This window comes from Salvelinus alpinus, chromosome 24 (assembly GCF_045679555.1).
Source record: "Salvelinus alpinus chromosome 24, SLU_Salpinus.1, whole genome shotgun sequence".
NCBI classification, from domain to species: domain Eukaryota; kingdom Metazoa; phylum Chordata; class Actinopteri; order Salmoniformes; family Salmonidae; genus Salvelinus; species Salvelinus alpinus.
Genome location: NC_092109.1, coordinates 40659937 through 40682912, shown reverse-complemented (window position 1 = coordinate 40682912; position 22976 = coordinate 40659937). Strand labels below are relative to the sequence as shown.

General features: G+C 45.7%; 1 protein-coding gene across 7 annotated transcripts in view; it reads left to right on the top strand.

Moving 5' to 3' along the window:
- Positions 1-22258, top strand: part of supt20 (SPT20 homolog, SAGA complex component) — a 47703-nt gene extending 25445 nt beyond the window's left edge. For 3 of the 7 annotated variants that reach the window (XM_071364913.1, XM_071364916.1, XM_071364912.1), the window contains exons 19-24: positions 4433-4536; positions 5697-5752; positions 6189-6299; positions 7927-8020; positions 12189-12268; positions 20797-22258. In XM_071364913.1, the coding sequence (XP_071221014.1) occupies positions 4433-4536; positions 5697-5752; positions 6189-6299; positions 7927-8020; positions 12189-12268; positions 20797-20931 (580 nt within the window). In that variant the 3' untranslated portion in view covers positions 20932-22258. The remainder of the gene's footprint in view (positions 1-4432; positions 4537-5696; positions 5753-6188; positions 6300-7926; positions 8021-12188; positions 12269-20796) is intronic. The other 4 variants (XM_071364914.1, XM_071364915.1, XM_071364918.1 and 1 more) reach the window with 4 other exon arrangements.
- The last annotated feature ends 718 nt before the right edge of the window (positions 22259-22976 follow it).

Sequence of the window (22976 nt, the reverse complement as noted above, 5' to 3'; positions counted from 1 at the left end):
GCGTAGACTCAGGTTTTCCGGGTCTTTATGTTTTTGGTTGGACAGGTTTCTCAATTTATTTCTTAGATTTTTGCATTCTTTATCAAACCATTCGTCATTGTTGTTCATTTTCTTCGGTTTTCTATTTGAGATTTTTAGATTTGATAGGGAAGCTGAGAGGTCAAATATACTGTTAAGATTTTCTACTGCCAAGTTTACACCTTCACTATTGCAGTGGAACGTTTTACCCAGGAAGTTGTCTAAAAGGGATTGAATTTGCTGTTGCCTAATTGTTTTTTGGTAGGTTTCCAAACTGCATTCCTTCCATCTATAGCATTTCTTAATGTTACTCAGTTCCTTTGGCTTTGATGCCTCATGATTGAGTATTGCTCTGTTCAAGTAGACTGTGATATTGCTGTGGTCTGATAGGGGTGTCAGTGGGCTGACTGTGAACGCTCTGAGAGACTCTGGGTTGAGGTCAGTGATAAAGTAGTCTACAGTGCTACTGCCAAGAGATGAGCTATAGGTGTACCTACCATAGGAGTCCCCTCGAAGCCTACCATTGACTATGTACATACCCAGCGTGCGACAGAGCTGCAGGAGTTGTGACCCGTTTTTGTTGGTTATGTTGTCATAGTTGTGCCTAGGTGGGCATATGGGGGAGGGAATGCTGTCACCTCCAGGTAGGTGTTTGTCCCCCTGTGTGCTGAGGGTGTCAGGTTCCTGTCCAGTTCTGGCATTTAGGTCGCCACAGACTAATACATGTCCCTGGGCCTGGAAATGATTGATTTCCCCCTCCAGGATGGAGAAGCTGTCTTCATTAAAGTATGGGGATTCTAGTGGGGGGATATAGGTAGCACACAGGAGGACATTTTTCTCTGTTAAGATAATTTCCTTTTGAATTTCTAGCCAAATGTAAAATGTTCCTGTTTTGATTAATTTAATGGAGTGAGTTAGGTCTGCTCTATACCAAATTAGCATTCCCCCTGAGTCCCTTCCCTGTTTCACACCTGGTAGTTTGGTGGATGGGACTACCAGCTCTCTGTAACCTAGAGGGCAACCAGTGGGTCCGTCTCCTCTATACCATGTTTCTTGCAGGATGACAATGTCTGCATTACCGATTTCTTTGGTGAAGTCCGGGTTCCTGCTCTTTAGGCCAAAGGCAGATGACCTCAGGCCTTGGATATTCCAGGATGATATAGTGAAGGCTTTTTGTTCCATAAAGTGTCCAAAGTTGTTGGTCGGTGTTTGGCCTCAGGCCAGTAAGTGTGAGCAGAGCCTGCTGAGCATCTGGTACATGCCGTTGGCTTGGGCGAGTGTAAGAGTGGGGGTTGGGCCTGTTTGCCCGCTCACTACCTGGGCGTATGTGTGACTTCCATGTTGATGCCCTCTTTGCGGGGGTGGGGTGCATGGGGTGGGCAGGAGTGGCATGGGTCTGATCTGAGGGGGCCTAAATTGGGTGTGGGCATGGTTGATGTGGGGGGGGTGTGTAGGTCCAGGGGGGGGTCCTGGAGGTCTTGGAGGGTGTCTCGCTGGTCTGGGTGGGGTGTCTATTGATCTGTTGCTCCTGTGTGAAGTGTTGGGGCTTCGTTTGAGAGCGATGTCCTTTAGAGTCCGGGCAAAGGTGGGCACTGCTGCCTTGTAGAGGTGGACCTGGTCATAGAGGCTGTTCAAGTCCAGGGTGGAGTGGTGTGCCAGAAAAACATTTGGTTTTGAGGCACAGTCACGGGAAATGCTTGCGTTTACCCGCTGTATTGTAGCAGGGTGGAAGTCTTTTCGTGGTAGCAGGGTGGAGATAACCACTTGTGCGTTGGGGAAAGTAGAAGAAGCTTTTTCAATCACTCCCTTCAGTGCTGTGGCCACCCTTTCCTGCTGTGCTCTCAGGTCGTTTGTGCCTGTGTGTATTATTATGTGGCTAGGTGAGCCTAGTTTGTCCTCAGACAGAAGGTCTAGGGCGCGCTGGGTGTTTGGACACCAGAGTTTAGACACACTGTGTTTGGGAAAAAGTTTTTTTTCTTCTATATATTTCCCATTTGAGTCCATAAGAAGGACAATCTGTGTCTTGTGTTTGTCCTCAGTGGGTCTGGGGGGGTTGTCAGGAGGGCTATCAGGGTGGCTGACAGGGGGGGTGCTCAGAGGGGGTGAGAGCTGCTGGGCTTGGGGTTTTTCTTTTGTCTGATCTGTTGTGGTGTCGTTTCTATGGTCAGGGTCTGGTGTGGACTGTTCTGCTGTGGTGTCGAGACTTTTGTCGGGTGCTGAGGTGGGCTGTTCTGCTGGCGTCTCTGTGGGGATGGCCACCTCCCTAGTGGGTTGTTCTCTGTCACATGCCATCCCCCTCAATCTCTCCTCCAGCAGTCTGATCCTCTCCTCCATCCCCCTCTCCCTCTCCTCCTGTAGTCTGATCCTCTCCTCTAGTGCTCTGTTCTTCTCCTGCTCCTGCTCTTTCTCCTGTTGATGTTGTCTCACCACTGTCCATAGTGCAGATATGTCTTTCTCCACCTCCAGCTCTCCAGGTCTGGTTAAGGGGGTGTTGTTGTGCTGGACTGTTGTCTGGGTCTGTGCTGACTGGAGTGTGATCACCTGCTGTTCCAGCTCCACCTGCCTTACCTCCAGCTGGGTGAATTTATCCTTCATTTCAATGAGGGAGAAGTGCTCTGTACTGGGAGGTTGACTGTCTGCTGAGGGTTGCTCGTCTGTGGGGTTATATGGTGAAGAGGTTTGGTCTGACCCACTTGGGGTGGGGGTATCTTTATCAAGGGAGAGCTTCTCCTGCTGGGCTAATTCTTTGATTAGGTGAAAGTCCAGCTGAAACTGTTTGTGGTTGCCCTGTACCAATACTGTTCCAGACTTATAGAGATTAATATTAGCTGACTCAGAGTCCTCGTTGTCAAGTATCCTGAGTTTCCACCCCTCGTTAACCCCCCCTCTCTTAACAGAGGGGTAGTGTGCTAATATAGCACTGTGCCATGCCTGGGGATGGTTTGTGTGGAAGATAAGGTTGCTGATGTTCCCATTTTTGTAATAGTCAGCAAAAAGTGTCTCTTGATTTTCCATAAGGAGCTTCATTTTGTGATCTTTTCTTGTCTTATCATTTTTTACATGCACAGGGTACTGTATTTTAATTACTTCTGAACAGCGGGAGGCAGCTTCTAAGGCCTCTCCATTTGGTTGGGGTAGACTATTCGACTCTCCTGCCATTGTTGGGCTAATGGGCTTTGACACCTCTCACTTGACACTTAAGTGCTAGTTGAAGCTGTATCAAGCTTGGCAGAATTATGTTACTATTCAGTCCTTATAAAGTAGTGTCATGTATTTTTCTTCTTGGCTTTTGGAAATCAAATATAGTTTCAGACTAAACATTACTCACTCAGTTCCAGGTTGGGTGGTGTTCTCAGGTTTCTGTTGTTTTCCAGAGAATTTGCTGTATAGAATAATTCATCCTTGGTAGATGTGAACCATTCAGGTGATTCCGTAAATCCTTCCAAAATCAGGTTGTAGGTTTTGAGTTTTGATTTGAAGTGAGGGTTATGTTGTAGAGGGTAGCATCCTGTATATGTTCTTGACAAAAAATCCAAGTTTATCTAACTCTAAATGTATCTTTTTTAAAGAAAATGCAGAAAAATGCAGGAGCTCATCTGACCATGACCTCTCTCTCTCTCTCTCTCTCTCTCTCTCTCTGCCTACCACAGAGACTGATACAACACACGGCCTACATTTACATTTAAGTCATTTAGCAGACGCTCTTATCCAGAGCGACTTACAAATTGGTCTACCACAGAGACTCTCTCTCTCTCTCTCTCTCTGTCTCTGTCTCTGTCTCTGTCTCTGTCTCTCTCTCTCTCTCTCTCTCGCTCTCTCTCTCTCTGTCTCTCTCTCTCTCTCTCTGTGTCTCTCTCTCTCTGTGTCTCTCTCTCTCTGTCTGTGTCTCTCTCTCTCTCTCTGTGTCTCTCTCTCTCTCTCTGTGTCTCTCTCTCTCTCTCTGTGTCTCTCTCTCTCTCTCTGTGTCTCTCTCTCTCTCTCTGTGTCTCTCTCTCTCTCTCTGTGTCTCTCTCTCTCTCTCTGTGTCTCTCTCTCTCTCTCTGTGTCTCTCTCTCTCTGTGTCTCTCTGTGTCTCTCTCTCTCTGTGTCTCTCTCTCTCTCCCTCTCTGTGTCTCTCTCTCTCTCCATCTCTGTGTCTCTCTCTCTCTCCATCTCCGTGTCTCTCTCTCTCTCCATCTCCGTGTCTCTCTCTCTCTCCATCTCTGTGTTTCTCTCTCTCCGTGTCTCTCTCTCTCTCTGTGTCTCTCTCTCCGTGTCTCTCTCCATCTCCGTGTCTCTCTCCATCTCCGTGTCTCTCTCCATCTCCGTGTCTCTCTCTCTCTCTGTGTCTCTCTCTCTCTCCGTGTCTCTCTCTCTCTGTGTGTCTCTGTCTCTCACTCTGTCATCTCTCTGTTTCTCTTTCCATGTCTCTCAGCAGTCCCCAGACTCTGATGAATTCTAGTCAGATGTTGGGTCCTGGTCTCAACCTGAGTGGTCTAGGAGGACTGATGCCTACCATGCAACCAGCCACACAAACAGGTATAAAACACACACAACTACCACAGAGACTGATACAACACACTGCCTACCATGCAACCAGCCACACAAACAGGTATAACACACACACTGCCTACCATGCAACCAGCCACACAAACAGGTATAACACACACACTGCCTACCATGCAACCAGCCACACAAACAGGTATAAAACACACACATACACTGCCTACCATGCAACCAGCCACACAAACAGGTATAAAACACACACACACACTGCCTACCACAGAGACTGGATAATACACACTGCCTACCACAGAGACTGGATAATACACTCTGCCTACCACAGAGACTGATACAACACACTGCCTACCACAGAGACTGATACAACACACTGCCTACCACAGAGACTGATACAACACACTGCCTACCACAGAGACTGATACAACACACTGCCTACCACAGAGACTGATACAACACACTGCCTACCACAGAGACTGATACAACACTCTGCCTACCACAGAGACTGATACAACACACTGCCTACCACAGAGACTGATACAACACACTGCCTACCACAGAGACTGATACAACACACTGCCTACCACAGAGACTGGATACAACACACTGCCTACCACAGAGACTGGATACAACACACTGCCTACCACAGAGACTGATACAACACACTGCCTACCACAGAGACTGATACAACACTCTGCCTACCACAGAGACTGATACAACACACTGCCTACCACAGAGACTGATACAACACACTGCCTACCACAGAGACTGATACAACACACTGCCTACCACAGAGGCTGGATACAACACACTGCCTACCACAGAGACTGGATACAACACACTGCCTACCACAGAGACTGATACAACACACTGCCTACCACAGAGACTGGATACAACACACTGCCTACCACAGAGACTGATACAACACACTGCCTACCACAGAGACTGGATAATACACTCTGCCTACCACAGAGACTGGATAATACACTCTGCCTACCACAGAGACTGGATAATACACTCTGCCTACCACAGAGACTGATACAACACACGGCCTACATTTACATTTACATTTAAGTCATTTAGCAGACGCTCTTATCCAGAGCGACTTACAAATTGGTCTACCACAGAGACTGATACAACACACTGCCAGCTGTCTCATCGTGTGTGTTTGTGTTCCCCAGGGAGTCCGTTTGGTTTGAACAGTAGTCCAGGCCTTAGACCCCTCAACCTGCTACAGGTACCACTACCTCCTCCTCTCTCTCTCCGCCTCCCCTCCTCTCTCTCCCTCTCCCTCCGCCTCCCCTCCTCTCTCCTCTCTCTCCCTCCGCCTCCCCTCCTCTTCACACTGGGACAATGGGCTGAATCCCAAACTTGAGATCTAACCTTCTGTCTCTCCTTCTTCCCTTCATCCATCTCTTCTTTTGTCTCTCTCCTCTCTCTCTCTCTCTCTCTCTCTCTCTCTCTCTCTCTCTCTCTCTCTCTCTCTCTCTCTCTCTCTCTCTCTCTCTCTCTCTCTCTCTCTCTCTCTCTCTCTCTCTCTCTCTCTCTCTCTCTCTCTCTCTCTCTCATCCCTCCCTCTCCTCCCCCATCTCTCTCCTCCCTCCTCCTCTCCCATCTCTCTCTCTCTCTCTTTCTCTCTCTCCTCCTCCCCCATCTCTCTCCTCTCCCTCCAGATCCCGACAGGTCCTCTGATCTTTAACTCTCTACAGCAGCAGCAGCTCTCCCAGTTCTCTCCTCAACAGAGTCAGTCTGCTACATCCAGCCCACAGCAGCAAGGAGACATGGTACGACACACACCTTCTGCCTCAGTCAGTCTGCTACGTCCAGCCCACAGTAACCTCGTCACCCAGGCTATTGTTCACAGCACATATACACTACCGGTCAAAAGTTTTAGAGGACCTTCTCATTCCAGGGTTTTTCTTTATTTTTTACTATTTTCTACATTGTAGAATAATAGTGAAAAACGATGAAATAACACATATGGAATCATGTAGAAACCTAAAAACTGTCAAACAAATCAAAATATATTTGAGATTCTTCAAATAGCCACCCTTTACCTTGATGACAGCTTTGCACACTATTGACATTCTCTCAACCAGCTTCACCTGGAATGCTTTTCCAACAGTCTTGAAGGAGTTCTCACATATGCTGAGCACTTGTTGGCTGCTTTTCCTTCACTCTGCGGTCCAACTCATTCCAAACCATCTAAATTGGGTTGAGGTCGGGTGATTGTGGAGGCCAGGTAATCTGATGCAGCACTCCATCACTCTCCTTCTTGGTCAAATAGCCCTTACACAGCCTGGAGGTGTGTTGGGTCATTGTCCTGTTGAAAAAAAATCACTGACAGTGTCACCAGCAAAGCACCATCACACCTCCTCCTCCATGCTTCACGGTGGGAACCACACATGCGGAGATCATCCGTTCACCTACTCTACGTCTCACAAAGACACGGCGGTTGGAACCAAAAATCTCAAATTTGGACTCATCAGACCAAAGGACAGATTTACACCGGTCTAATGTCCATTGCTCGTGTTTCTTGGCCCAAGCAAGTCTCTTCTTATTTTTGGTGTCCTTTAGTAGTGGTTTCTTTGCAGCAATTCGACCATGAAGGCCTGATTCACACAGTCTCCTCTGAACAGTTGATGTTGAGATGTGTCTGTTACTTGAACTTTGTGAAGCATTTATTTGGGCTGCAACCTTAGGTGTACAGTTAACTCTAATGAACTTATCCTCTGAGGTGACTCTGGGTCTTCCTTTCCTGTGGCGGTCCTCATGAGAACCAGTTTCATCATAGCGCTTGATGGTTTTTGCAACTGCACTTGAAGAAACTAGTTCTTGAAATGTTCCGTATTGACTGACCTTCATGTCTTAAAGTAATGATGGACTTTCGTTTCTCTTTGCTTATTTGAGCTGTTCTTGCTATAATATGGACTTGGTTTTTTACCAAATAGGGCTATCTTCTGTATACCACCCCTACCTTTTCACAACACAACTGGCTCAAATGCATTAAGAAGGAAAGAAATTCCACAAATTAACTTTTAACAAGGCACACCTGTTAATTGAAATGCATTCCAGGTGATTACCTCATGAGGCTGGTTGAGAGAATGCCAAGATTGTGCAAAGCTGTCATCAAGGCAAAGGGTGGCTACTTTGAAGAATCTCAAATATAAAATATATTTTGATTTGTTTAACACTTTTTTTGGTTACTACATGATTCCATATGCGTTATTTCATAGTTTTGATGTCTTCACTTTTATTCTACAATGTAGAAAATAGTAAAAATGAAGAAAAACCCTTGAATGAGTAGGTGTTCTAAAACTTTTGCCCAGTAGTGTAAGTCATGATATTAAGCTCACAGCAACAAAGAGTTGTCTCTGTGGAGATGACCTCTAACCTCTGCCCTGGTTTTAGGGTGATCAGGGGTCAGACCAGGGTATGGGTGCTCAACAGACTGCTGTCATCAACCTGACTGGAGTAGGAGGCTTCATGTCCCCACAGACAGCAGGTAGGACACACACTCTAATACACACTCTGTTTCTGTTTCTCTCTCTGTCGTTCTTTCTGTCTCTGTCGCTCTCTCTCTTCCTGTCGCTCTCTCTCTTCCTGTCGCTCTCTCTTCCTGTCGCTCTTTCTCTCTCTCTCTGTCACTCACTCTCTCTTCTCTCTGTCTCTTCTCTCTCTGTCGCTCTCTCTCTCTCTCTCTCTCTCTCTCTCTCTCTCTCTCTCTCTCTCTCTCTCTCTCTCTCTCTCTCTCTCTCTCTCTCTGTCGCTCTCTCTCTCTCTCTGTCGCTCTCTCTCTGTCGCTCTCTCTCTGTCGCTCTCTCTCTGTCGCTCTCTCTCTCTGTCGCTCTCTCTGTCTCTCTCTCTCTCTCTCTGTCGCTCTCTCTCTCTCTCTCTCTCTCTCTCTCTCTCTCTCTCTCTCTCTCTCTCTCTCTCTCTCTCTCTCTCTCTCTCTCTCTGTCGCTCTCTCTCTCTCTCTCTCTCTCTCTCTCTGTCGCTCTCTCTCTGTCGCTCTCTCTCTCTCTGTCGCTCTTTCTCTCTGTCGCTCTCTCTCTCTGTCGCTCTCGCTCTCTCTCTCTGTCGCTCTCTCTCTCTCTGTCGCTCTCTCTCTGTCGCTCTCTCTCTGTCGCTCTCTCTCTCTCTCTCTGTCGCTCTCTCTCTGTCGCTCTCTCTCTGTCTCTCTCTCTCTCTCTCTCTCTCTCTCTCTCTGTCGCTCTCTCTCTCTCTCTGTCGCTCTTTCTCTCTGTCGCTCTTTCTCTCTGTCTGTCGCTCTCTCTTGCTCTCTCTCTCTCACACACACACACACACACACACACACACACACACACACACACACACACACACACACACACACACACAAACTCTTAATCGCTTACACAATCTCTCTCTTTGTAAATGTTTGACTCTTTCTTCAGTAACACGACCTGTACATTTTCACCAGTCAAACTGAAAACAACAAACAAGACATTACTGATGTGTTATCAAATGTAGTACTATAGCACTGGCCCAACGGTGACAAGTTCATAGTTCAAAAGCAATGTGTTAAGTGCAACATTTACCATAAACCTCTTTGTAATCTGATTAGTAAACTGAGCAATACGTGAATAGTTGCCTCTTTACAAGGCACATTGTTAAATAAAAGTCCCTCACTGTAGATCGCATACACAATATATACAAAAGTATGTGGACACTTCTTCACATTTAGTGGATTTGGCTATTTCAGGCACACGCGTTTCTGATAGGTGTATCAAATCGAGAACACAGCCATGCAATCTCCATAGACAAACAATGGCAGTAGAATGGCCCGTACTGAAGAGCTCAGTGACTTTCAACGTGGCACCTTCATAGGATGCCACCTTTACAAAAAGTAAATTCGTCAAATTTCTGCCCTGCTAAACTGTTATTGTGAAGTGGAAATGTTTAGCACAAGAACTGTTCGTCGGGAGCTTCATGAAATGGGTTTCCATGGCTGAGTAGCCGCACACAAGCCTAAGATCACCATGAGCGTCGGCTGGAGTGGTGTAAAGCTCACCGCTATTGGACTCTGGAGCCGTGGAAACGCGTTCTCTGGAGTGATGAATCACACTTTACCATCTGGCAGTACGATGGATTAATCTGGGTTTGGTAGATGCCAGTAGAACGCTACCTGTCAGAATGCATAGTGCCAACTGTAAAGTTTGGTGGAGGAGGATTAATGGTTTAGGGCTGTTTTTCATGGTTCGGGCCCCTTAGTTCCTGTGAAGGGAAATCTTATCTCCAGAGCACACTGACATTCTTGACAATTCTGTTCTTCCAACTTTGTGGCAACAGTTTTGGGAAGGCCCTTTCCTGTTTCAGCATGACAATGCCCCCGTGCACAAAGCACGGTCCATACAGAAATGGTTTGTCGAAAACGGTGTGGAAGAACATGACTGGCCTGCACAGGAGCCCTGACCTCAACCCCATGGATCACCATTGGGATGCATTGGAATGCCGATTGTGAGCCGTGCCTAATCGCCAAACATCAGTGCCCGACCTCACTAATGCTCTTGTGGAATCAAGTCCCCGCAGGAATCTTGCAACATCTAGTGAAACGCCTTCCCAGAAGAGTGGAGGCTGTTATAGCAGCAAAAGGGGGGGGTACCAACTCCATATTAATGCCCATGATTTTGGAATGAGATGTTCCACGAGCAGGTGTCCACATACTTTTGTTCATGTAGTGTATCAGTGTCCCTCACTGTAAATCAAAACCTGATAATCTATTTACTACAGTAGAAAAACATCCGACCAGTCACTCTGTTCTGCTCTGTTCTGTAGTGTGTTTGTAAAGTAACCTGTAAAAAGGTCAAACTGATGTAATAAGTCAAAGGTCAAACTACACTTCCCCCACTTCTCTGCTACATTCTCTCCTTTTTTTTTGTTTCTGTTGTTTCCTCCCACCCCACCCTTCTTTTTTCCCTCCGTCTTTCGTCCTTCCTCCTTCTCCACCCTTCCACTCCTCCTTCTGTCCTCCCCCCGCTTTGTCGTCTATCCTCCTCTCCTCCCTCACCAACTGATCCTCTACCTATATCCCCATGGTTTCCTTTGCTACCCCCTGACCTGGCTTCATCCCTCTCCCCCTGACCTGGCTTCATCCCTCTCCCCCTGACCTGGCTTCATCCCTCTCCCTCTGACCTGGCTTCATCCCTCTCCCCCTGACCTGGCTTCATCCCTCTCCCCCTGACCTGGCTTCATCCCTCTCCCCCTGACCTGGCTTCATCCCTCTCCCCCTGACCTGGCTTCATCCCTCTCCCCCTGACCTGGCTTCATCCCTCTCCCCCTGACCTGGCTTCATCCCTCTCCCCCTGACCTGGCTTCATCCCTCTCCCCCTGACCTGGCTTCATCCCTCTCCCCCTGACCTGGCTTCATCCCTCTCCCCCTGACCTGGCTTCATCCCTCTCCCCCTGACCTGGCTTCATCCCTCTCCCCCTGACCTGGCTTCATCCCTCTCCCCCTGACCTGGCTTCATCCCTCTCCCCCTGACCTGGCTTCATCCCTCTCCCCCTGACCTGGCTTCATCCCTCTCCCCCTGACCTGGCTTCATCCCTCTCCCCCTGACCTGGCTTCATCCCTCTCCCCCTGACCTGGCTTCATCCCTCTCCCCCTGACCTGGCTTCATCCCTCTCCCCCTGACCTGGCTTCATCCCTCTCCCCCTGACCTGGCTTCATCCCTCTCCCCCTGACCTGGCTTCATCCCTCTCCCCCTGACCTGGCTTCATCCCTCTCCCCCTGACCTGGCTTCATCCCTCTCCCCCTGACCTGGCTTCATCCCTCTCCCCCCGACCTGGCTTCATCCCTCTCCCCCCGACCTGGCTTCATCCCTCTCCCCCCGACCTGGCTTCATCCCTCTCCCCCCGACCTGGCTTCATCCCTCTCCCCCCGACCTGGCTTCATCCCTCTCCCCCCGACCTGGCTTCATCCCTCTCCCCCCGACCTGGCTTCATCCCTCTCTCCCCGACCTGGCTTCATCCCTCTCCCCCCGACCTGGCTTCATCCCTCTCCCCCCGACCTGGCTTCATCCCTCTCCCCCCGACCTGGCTTCATCCCTCTCTCCCTGACCTGCCTGGCTTCATCCCTCTCTCCCTGACCTGCCTGGCTTCATCCCTCTCTCCCTGACCTGCCTGGCTTCATCCCTCTCTCCCTGACCTGCCTGGCTTCATCCCTCTCTCCCTGACCTGGCTTCATCCCTCTCTCCCTGCCCTGTCCTCCCCTGCCACCCCTAACTGCCCCATCGTTCTGTCTCTCCTGCCTTCCTCCTCTTCTCCCTCCTCTCCTTTCCTCTCCTCCCTCCCTCCCTCTTTCCATCCTCCCTTCTCTCCTCCTCCCTCCCTCCCTCCTCTCCCTCCCTATTTCCATCCTCCTTCTTCCTCTCCTCCTCCCTCCCTCCTCTCCTCCATCCCTCTTTCCATCCTCTCTCCTCCATCCCTCTTTCCATCCTCTCTCCTCCCTCCTCTCTTCCTCTCCTCCCTCTTTCCATCCTCTCTCCTCCCTCCTCTCTTCCTCTCCTCCCTCTTTCCATCCTCTCTCCTCCCTCCTCTCTTCCTCTCCTCCCTCCCTCCCTCTTTCCATCCTCCCTCCTCTTTCCATCCTCCCTCTCCTCCCTCCTTTCCTCCCTCCTCCCTCCCTCCTCTCCTCCCTCCATACTGTACTGTAGTGCTGTCCCAGTTAGGCTGTGGTCTGGATGGCTCTGGTCCCCCCCTGCCCTCTCCAAGGCTTCAGCAGCCGCAGATACAAGTAATGCACACACTCTAATATACACCTATATACATACAGACTGTATATCTATAAATAGACTGTATATCTATATTATACATATCTATACACAGATTGTATATATTATACACCTATATACAGACTGTATATCTATAACTAGACTGTATATCTATATTATACACCTATATACATATCTATACATACATACATACGATATCTATATTATACATATCGATACATACATACCGACTGTATATCTATAATTATATATCTATAATTATACACCTATATACAGTGTAAGTTGGAAGTTTACATACACTTAGGTTGGAGTCATTTAACCTCATTTTTCAACCACTCCACACATTTCTTGTTAACAAACTATAGTTTTGGCAAGTCGGTTAGGACATCTACTTTGTGCATGACACAAGTAATTTTTCCAAAAATTGTTTACAGACAGATTATTTCACTTATAATTCACTGTATCGCAATTCCAGTGGGTCAGAAGTTTACATACACTAAGTTGACTGTGCCTTTAAACAGCTTGGAAAATTCCAGACAATTATGTCATGGCTTTAGAAGCTTCTATTAGGCTAATTGACATCCTTTGAGTCAATTGGAGGTGTACCTGTGGATGTATTTCAAGGCCTACCTTCAAACTCAGTGCCTCTTTGCTCGACATCATGGGAAAATCAAAAGAAATCAGCCAAGACCTCAGAAAAACATTGTAGACCTCCACAAGTCTGGTTCATCATTGGGAGCAATTTCCAAACGCCTGAAGGTACCACGTTCATCTGTACAAACAATAGTACGCAAGTATAAACACCATGGGACCACGCAGCCGTCATACCACTCAGGAAGGAGACACGTTCTGTCTCCTAGAGATGAATGTACTTTGGTGCGAAAAGTGCAAATCAATCCCAGAACATCAGCAAAGGACCTTGTGAAGATGCTGGAGGAAACAGGTGCAAAAGTATCTATATCCACAGTAAAACGAGTCCTATATCGACATAACCTGAAAGGCCGCTCAGCAAGGAAGAAGCCACTGCTCCAAAACCACCATAAAAAAGCCAGACTACGGTTTGCAACTGCACATGGGGACAAAGATCGTACTTTTTGGAGAAATGTCCTCTGGTCTGATGAAACAAAAATAGGACTGTTTGGCCATAATGACCATCATTATGTTTGGAGGATAAAGGGGGAAGCTTGCAAGCTGAAGAACACCATCCCAACCGTGAAGCACAGGGGTGGCAGCATCATGTTTTGGGGGTGCTTTGCTGCAGGAGGGACCAGTGCACTTCACAAAATAGATGGCATCATGAGGAAGGAAAATTGTGGATATATTGAAGCAACATCTCAAGACATCAGTCAGGAAGTTAAAGCTTGGTCGTAAATGGGTCTTCCAAATGGACAATGACCCCAAGCATATTTCCAAAGTTGTGGCAAATTGGCTTAAGGACAATGCTTAAGGACAACAAAGTCAAGGTATTGGAGTGGCCATCACAAAGCCCTGACCTCAATCCTATAGAAAATTTGTGGGCAGAACTGAAAACGTGTGCGAGCAAGGAGGTCTACAAACCTGACTCAGTTACACCAGCTCTGTCAGGAGGAATGGGCCAAAATTCACCCAACATATTGTGGGAAGGCTACCCAAAACATTTGACCCAAGTTAAACAATTTAATAGCAATGCTACCAAATACTAATTGAGTGTATGTAAACTTCTGACCCACTGGGAATGTGATGAAATAAATAAAAGCTGAAATAAATCATTCTCTCTGCTATTATTCTGACATTTCACATTCTTAAAATAAAGTGGTGATCCTAACTGACCTAAGACAGGGAATTTGTAATCGGATTAAATGTCAGGAATTGTGAAAAACTGAATTTACATGTATTTGGCTAAGGTGTATGTAAACTTCCGACTTCAACTGTACATACATACTGTATATCTATAATTATACATCTATATACATACATCTATAATTATACATCTATATACATACAGACTGTTTATCTATATTATACCTATCAGGTTTTATTGGTCACATACACATATTTAGCAGATGTTATTGCAGGTGTAGCGAAATGCTTGTGTTCCCAGCCCTAACAGTGCAGTAATATCTAACAATTCACAACAATACACACAAATCTAAAAGTTAAAGAATGGAATTAGGAAACATATAAATATTAGGATGAGCAATGTCAAAGTAGCAATGACTAAAATACAGTAAATTAAAATACAGTATTTACATATGAGATGAGTAAAGCCCTATGTAAACATTACACATCTATATTATACATATCTATACATACAGACTGTATCTACAGTATACATATCTATACATACAGACTGTGTATCTACAGTATACATATCTATACATACAGACTGTGTATCTACAGTATACATATCTATACATACAGACTGTGTATCTACAGTATACATATCTATACATACAGACTGTGTATCTACAGTATACATATCTATACATACAGGCTGTGTATCTACAGTGTACATATCTATACATACAGACTGTGTATAGCTATATTATACATATCTTTCCATGACATAGACTGACCAGGTGAATCCAGGTGAAAGATATGACCCCTTATTGATGTCACTTAGTTAAATCCACTTCAATCAGTGTAGATGAAGGGGAGGAGACACGTTAAAGAAGGATTTTTTTAAGCCTTGAGACATGTATTGTGTATGTGTGCCATTCAGAGGGTGAATGGGCAAGACAACAGATTTCAGTGCCTTTAAACGGGGTATGGTAGTAGGTGCCAGGTGCACTGGTTTGAGTCAAGAACTGCAATGTTGTTGGGTTTTTCACACTCAGCAGTTTCCCGTGTGTATCGAGAATGGTCCTCCACCCAAAGGACATCCAGCCAACTTGACACAACTGTGGAAAGCATTGGAGTCAACATGGGCCAGCATCCCTGTGGCCAACGCTTTCGACACCTTGTAGAGTCCAATCCCCGATGAATTGAGGCTGTTCTGAGGGCAAAGGGGGTGTAGACCTGCCGACATGCACGCATTTTGGGTACCAACGACGCAATTATCTGCCCATGTACACAGGTACCGATCCTTGACTTCGGCGATGTCATTTACAAAATAGCCTCCAACACTCTACTCAGCAAACTTGATACAGTCTATCACAGTGCCATCTGTTTTGTCACCAAAGCCCCAAAAATTACCCACCACTGCGACCTGTATGCTCTAGTCGGCTGGCCCTCGCTACATATTCGTCGCCAAACCCACTGGCTCCAGGTCATCTATAAGTCTTTGCTAGGTAAAGCTCCGCCTTATCTCAGCTCACTGGTCACCATAGCAACTCTCACCCGTAGCACGCGCTCCAGCAGGTATATCTCACTGGTCACCCCCAAAGCCAACTCCCCCTTTGGCTGCCTTTCCTTCCAGTTCTCTGCTGCCAATGACTGGAACGAATTGCAAAAATCACTGAAGCTGGACACATATCTCCCTCTCTAACTTTAAGCATCAGATGTCAGAGCAGCTTACCGATCACTGTTACCTGTACACAGCCCATCTGTAAATAGCCCACCCAACTACCTCATCCCCATATTGTTACTTATCTTTTTGCTCTTTTGCACCCCAGTATCTCTACTTGCACGTCATCATCTGCACATCTGTCACTCCAGTGTCAATTGCTAAATTGTAATTATTTCGCCTCCAGGGCCTATTTATTGCCTTACCTCCCTACTCTTCTACATTTGCACACACTATACATATATTTTCTATTGTGTTATTGACTGTACGTTTGTTCATGTGTAACTCTGTGTTGTTGTTTTTGTCGCACTGCTTTGCTTTATCTTGGCCAGGTTGCAGTTGTAAATGAGAACTTGTTCTCAACTGGCCTACCTGGTTAAATAAAGGTGAAATAAAAATAAATCAATAAAATACATGTAAGAGATCCGAGTTAACCTTTCTAGGACACACGTTCCGCTAGCAGAACCCCTCGACAACATTCCGCTGAAAAGGCAGCGCGGGAAATTCAAAAATTTGAGAAACTTTCACACATTAACAAGTCCAATACAGCAAATGAAAGATAAACATCTTGTTAATCTACCCATCGTGTCCGATTTAAAAAAAATGCTTTACAGCGAAAACACAACATATGATTATGTTAGATCACCGCCAAGTCCAAAATACACACAGCCATTTTCCCAGCCAAAGATAGGAGTCACAAAAAGCAGAAAGACATAAAATTAATCACTAACCTTTGATGATCTTCATCAGATGACACTCATAGGACATCATGTTACACAATACATGTATGTTTTGTTCGATAATGTGCATATTTATATCCAAAAATCTCAGTTTATATTGGTGCCATGTTCAGAAATGCCTCCAAAATATCCGGAGAAATTGCAGAGAGCCACATCAAAAAACAGAAATACTCATCATAAACTTTGATGAAGGATACATGTTTTACATAGAATTAAAGATACACTTGTTCGTAATGCAACCGCTGTGTCAGATTTCAAAAAAACTTTACGGAAAAAGCACACCATGCAATAATCTGAGACGGCGCTCAGATATAAACAATATTTCTCCGCCATGTTGGAGTCAACAGAAATACGAAATTACATCATAAATATTCCCTTTGATGATCTTCATCAGAATGCACTCCCAGGAATCCTAGTTCCACAATAAATTGTTGTGGGAAAAAAGTAGCTACTTTTGTTAGCGCGTTTAGTACACATGTCCAAACGCTCGTGCAGGTCCAGGCGAACGTCGGACGAAAACTTCAAAAAGTTATATTGTCAAACTAACTATAGAATCAATCTATCGGATGTTGTTATCCTAAATATTCAATAACGTTCCAACCGGAGAATTCCTTTGTGTCTGTAGAAATAATGGAACGCAAGTTGATATCATGTGGAATGCGCGTGACCAGGAACTGGCACTCTGCCAGACCACTGACTCAAACACCTCCCATCCGGCCCCACATCACAGTAGAAGCTTCATTCAACGTTCTACAGACTGTTGACATCTAGTGGAAGGCGTAGGAAGTGCAAACAGATCCATATCCCACTGGGATTTCAATAGGCGATGACAGCTTCAGAATTCCCACTTCCTGTTTGGGTTTTTGCCTGCCATATGAGTTCTGTTATACTCACAGACATCATTCAAACAGTTTTAGAAACTTCAGAGTGTTTTCTATCCAATAGTAATAACAATATGCATATATTAGCATCTGGGACAGAGTAGGAGGCAGTTCACTTTGGGCACGCTATTCATCCAAAGTGAAGATGCTGCCCCCTATCCCTAAAAGGTTTTAAAAGTACACAGAAATGAATAGGGCCTGATTTATTTATTTATTTTTTACATTTTAATACAAAATAAATCCACTGAGTAAATCTAACATCCCGATTCTCGAGCTGCAACACACAGACATGTACAAAGTTTGTATCAACGGACATGGAGATTAACACATCATTATTGGACGTAGCTACCCCGTGTCTGCCCCTCCTCCTGTTTGTTGTGATGCTGAGTTTGCCGACTGTCAGCTGTACGTCAACACATGGACAAATCCCTTTTCGATTCCGTGTGTTGTGGAAAGGTAAACACTAATTGTTTCAAGCTAACGTTAGCGAACATAAAATGGACATTCAGTGGGCTCAGTGCCAGCAGTTCACTCACATTTGCTAGTGAAACAAATTAAATGCAAATACGAAAAATAACTGGTCGCATTTGTGCGAGTGTGATATACATTTAACTGTGCGTCCCGTTAGTTGTATTTTCCACCTATCACTACGAGGATCACGCAACCTGATAGACTGTAACTGTAATTATGATCCACATCACACAAAAGCATTACAAAAGTATAATCAAAAATAAATATAAACATCTTGGCATTAAATGGAGACGGGAGTTTAGAAGACTACGCGATGAAGAATGAATGAGTGTCCGGTATTAGCTATAGAGGCAATGCTTCTATAGTGACGAATGAATTAGTGTCCGGTATTAGCTATAGAGGCAATGCTTCTATAATTAACAGATATTTAAATGTTGTTTTTTTGTCCGATAAATTTCATAGAAATTTTGTACCTTTTGAAGTCAACAAAAAAATGTAATCGAGGACAGGTATTTCATTAGAAGTTTTAACACACAAAGCATGAGTTTAAAAATAAATAAAATGAATTGTATCTATTCTCACCCCATTTAACTAAGTTAGTCTTGTTGGAAAAAGAAAAGCACCATTCAAATTGAAGTTGCTGACTTACTTTACAAACTCTGCTGGTTGCTTAGCATGGATTGTCTGTTGTTGCCGGGGTCACAGTTAATGAAGATCTTTTTGCTTCCCGGGTCATCTTGGCCCAAAGAGAGGCTCACTTCCTTTCTGTCTGTGTCACTGGTGCTGCTTGACTGTGCCACCCCCTGCTACATTCCTAACAACCTGTCCTTACCCCCCCTCCCTCCTGTGTTGAGCCCATTTCACCTCTCCCCCGTCTCCTAACCTGTCCTTACCCCCTCTCCCTCCTGTGTTGAGCCCATTTCACCTCTCCCCCGTCTCCTCACAACCTGTCCTTACCCCCTCTCCCTCCTGTGTTGAGCCCATTTCACCTCTCCCCCGTCTCCTCACAACCTGTCCTTACCCCCTCTCCCTCCTGTGTTGAGCCCATTTCACCTCTCCCCCATCTCCTAACCATTCCTCCCTGTCTCTCTACTCCTCTATCTCCCTCCCTCCCTCCCTTCACCCCTCCACACTCACTCCCTCCCTTCACCCCTCCACACTCACTCCCTCCACCCCTCCACACTCCCTCCCTTCACCCCTCCACACTCCCTCCCTCCCTTCACCCCTCCACACTCCCTCCCTCCCTTCACCCCTCCACACTCCCTCCCTTCCCTCCAAGCTTCATCTCAGCTGTACTAACACAGAGCATCCTGTCTGTCTGACTACAACACTGGTATATGCTATAGTATGTTGTTAAACTGAGAGGATGGGTGAACATGTTCCCTGGGCCTCCCATTAGTACCAGAGCCTGTTTAATCATTAAGTGAAGTATATTCCTTACTCTCTTGATTTTCCTGTATAGGAAAGCTCTGTTTATACAAACCAAGAATGATTTCCTCCCATTAGCCTAGCTACATTTTCTTAATAATCAACTAAATGTGTCAAGACTGCTAGATTATTTCACTGATACTGTTATAGCTTCACGTGATGCTAATCTGATACTGTTAATAGCTTCACGTGATGCTAATCTGATACTGTTATAGCTTCACGCGATGCTAATCTGATACTGTTATAGCTTCACGTGATGCTAATCTGATACTGTTAATAGCTTCACATGATGCTAATCTGATACTGTTAATAGCTTCACATGATGCTAATCTGATACTGTTAATAGCTTCACGTGATGCTAATCTGATACTGTTATAGCTTCACGTGATGCTAATCTGATACTGTTATAGTTTCACGTGATGCTAATCATATACTGTTATGGCTTCACGTGATGCTAATCTGATACTGTTATAGCGTCACGCGATGCTAATCTGATACTGTTATAGCTTCACACGATGCTAATCTGATACTGTTATAGCTTCACGCGATGTTAATCTGATACTGTTATAGCCTCACGCGATGCTAATCTGATACTGTTATAGCTTCACGTGATGCTAATCTGATACTGTTATAGCGTCACGCGATGCTAATCTGATACTGTTATAGCTTCACGTGATGCTAATCTGATACTGTTAATAGCTTCACATGATGCTAATCTGATACTGTTATAGCTTCACGTGATGCTAATCTGATACTGTTAATAGCTTCACATGATGCTAATCTGATACTGTTAATAGCTTCACATGATGCTAATCTGATACTGTTATAGCTTCACGTGATGCTAATCTGATACTGTTATAGTTTCACGTGATGCTAATCATATACTGTTATGGCTTCACGCGATGCTAATCTGATACTGTTATAGCGTCACGCGATGCTAATCTGATACTGTTATAGCTTCACACGATGCTAATCTGATACTGTTATAGCTTCACGTGATGCTAATCTGATACTGTTATAGCTTCACGTGATGCTAATCTGATACTGTTATAGCTTCACGCGATGTTAATCTGATACTGTTATAGCCTCACGCGATGCTAATCTGATACTGTTATAGCTTCACGTGATGCTAATCTGATACTGTTATAGCTTCACGTGATGCTAATCTGATACTGTTATAGCTTCACGTGATGCTAATCTGATACTGTTATAGCTTCACGTGATGCTAATCTGATACTGTTATAGCTTCACGCGATGCTAATCTGATACTGTTATAGCTTCACGTGATGCTAATCTGATACTGTTATAGCTTCACGTGATGCTAATCTGATACTGTTATAGCTTCACGTGATGCTAATCTGGGTGCCAGTCTGCTGTTATGACAAAAGGTCCAGGTAAAGGGTTACCCAGAGTGCATGCCGTTGAACTGACCTGTTATCTCTCTCTCTCTCCCTCTCTCCCCCCCCTCTCCCTCCCCCCTCTCTCTCCCCCTCTCCCTCCCCCCTCTCTCTCCCCCTCTCCATCAGTTGCAATTCTTGCACCAAATGCAGCAGCAAATGGCTATGAGGGGGGCGGGGCCTCCGGGGGCGTCGCCACGGCTACATACCGCCAGCCAACCAAGAAGTAAGAGGAAGAAGAGCACACCGCAGCCCCACCCCTAATCATGACGACCCCCTACACACACACACACACATAAAATGACCCCCAGCCATCTGGTGAGCAATGCCATGGCACCTCTCCAAATCATGGAGAGAAAACCAACCCCCCCTTCCCCTTCATGAAGACATGAATGATCCAAACGGCACTCTTTCCTCCCTCACTGTGGAGACTCTCTTGCCTCCCAACTCCCTCACTGTGGAGACTCTCTTACCACCCAACTCCCTCACTGTGGAGACTCTCTTGCCTCCCAACTCCCTCACTGTGGAGACTCTCTTGCCTCCCAACTCCCTCACTGTGGAGACTCTCTTACCACCCCAACTCCCTTACTGTGGAGACTCTCTTGCCTCCCAACTCCCTCACTGTGGAGACTCTCTTGCCTCCCAACTCCCTTACTGTGGAGACTCTCTTGCCTCCCAACTCCCTCACTGTGGAGACTCTCTTGCCCCCCATCTCCCTCACTGTGGAGACTCTTGCCCCCCATCTCCCTCACTGTGGAGACTCTTGCCCCCATGTCTCCCTCACTGTGGAGACTCTTGCCTCCCAACTCCCTCACTGTGGAGACTCTTGCCCCCATGTCTCCCTCACTGTGGAGACTCTTGCCCCCATGTCTCCCTCACTGTGGAGACTACAGGCCCCATGTCTCCCTCACTGTGGAGACTCTTGCCTCCCAACTCCCTCACTGTGGAGACTCTTGCCCCCATGTCTCCCTCACTGTGGAGACTCTTGCCCCCATGTCTCCCTCACTGTGGAGACTACAGGCCCCATGTCTCCCTCACTGTGGAGACTACAGGCAAAAATACTTGTTATTTTGTAGCTGAGAGAAGATGAAATGTATGATGTAATAACGGATAACACTTTTTCACCCAGCGTCATAACACGTTATGTCACGGTCATAACCATGTCATAACACTGTCATGACATATATTTAGACCTGTTGTGACATATATATTGTGTTATATGGCTGTTTATGACACCTACATAAGTGTCAAAACCTACCACACAAGGCAAAACATTCCATTGCAATCCTTTAACCTACGTGTGAACAGTACATTTATATAAAATTTTCTGAAATTCACCATATTAAATATGAATTGTAATTGCTTACACATTGATGTCAGACGTGCACCTAGTCCAATGCTCTGTTGTTGATGACTGCAGGAGCAGGACAAGACACCCTCTTTGTGACTGACATAAGGACATGTACGTGATTGGACTATCTGATTATGACGTCATAAAGTGTATTTTCTAAAAGTTTTTGAAAAATATGATGGAACAAAAACATGACTATAAAGAATTCATTACAACAAAGGATTTAAGAAACGAACTTAATTTTTTTTTTTTTTTTTTTTAAGTAAACTTGGCCTAGGGAAAAAAACTGATTTGAATTAGTGTGGGTTTTGACACTTATGCAGGGGTCATATGCAATATGTCACACAACAGGTGTAAATATATGGGTCATGACAGTGTTATGACCATATTGAGCGGTTATGACACTGGGTGTCACCAATAATGATTTTGGTTGGTATGGCCGGGCGTGTGAGCCTGAACCAGGTTGTCCCGACAACCATAGAACTGTTTTTTGGTATGGCCGGGCGTGTGAGCCTGAACCAGGTTGTCCCGACAACCATAGAACTGTTTTTTAGAAACAGAACCTACCGTTTTTAAAATAACCTATTTTTGAAATGTGTTAGAAAATTAAGATGCGTTCTTTTGTTAGTGGGAGGTGTTTTCCTACCCGACTGCTGTCCGGTTATGCCACTGTGTCCCTCCCTATGGTGGCTCAAACAGAGCCTAACTCATGGACGGACACTGACTGCACAGCACAACTCAGAAGACTCCTCGTGAACGACCGTGCCCGATTCTGCATGGCTTTGGGTGCATCTGAAAATGGTACACTATTCCCTTCATAGTGCACTACTGTTGATCAGACTCTGGTCAAAACTAGTGCACTGTATGAAATAGAGTGCCATTTTACGGTCACAGAATAGCTCTCTCTGCGGGAAGATGATCTTGATGCCGAACACAACAGAGAACTTGTTTTCCCAGC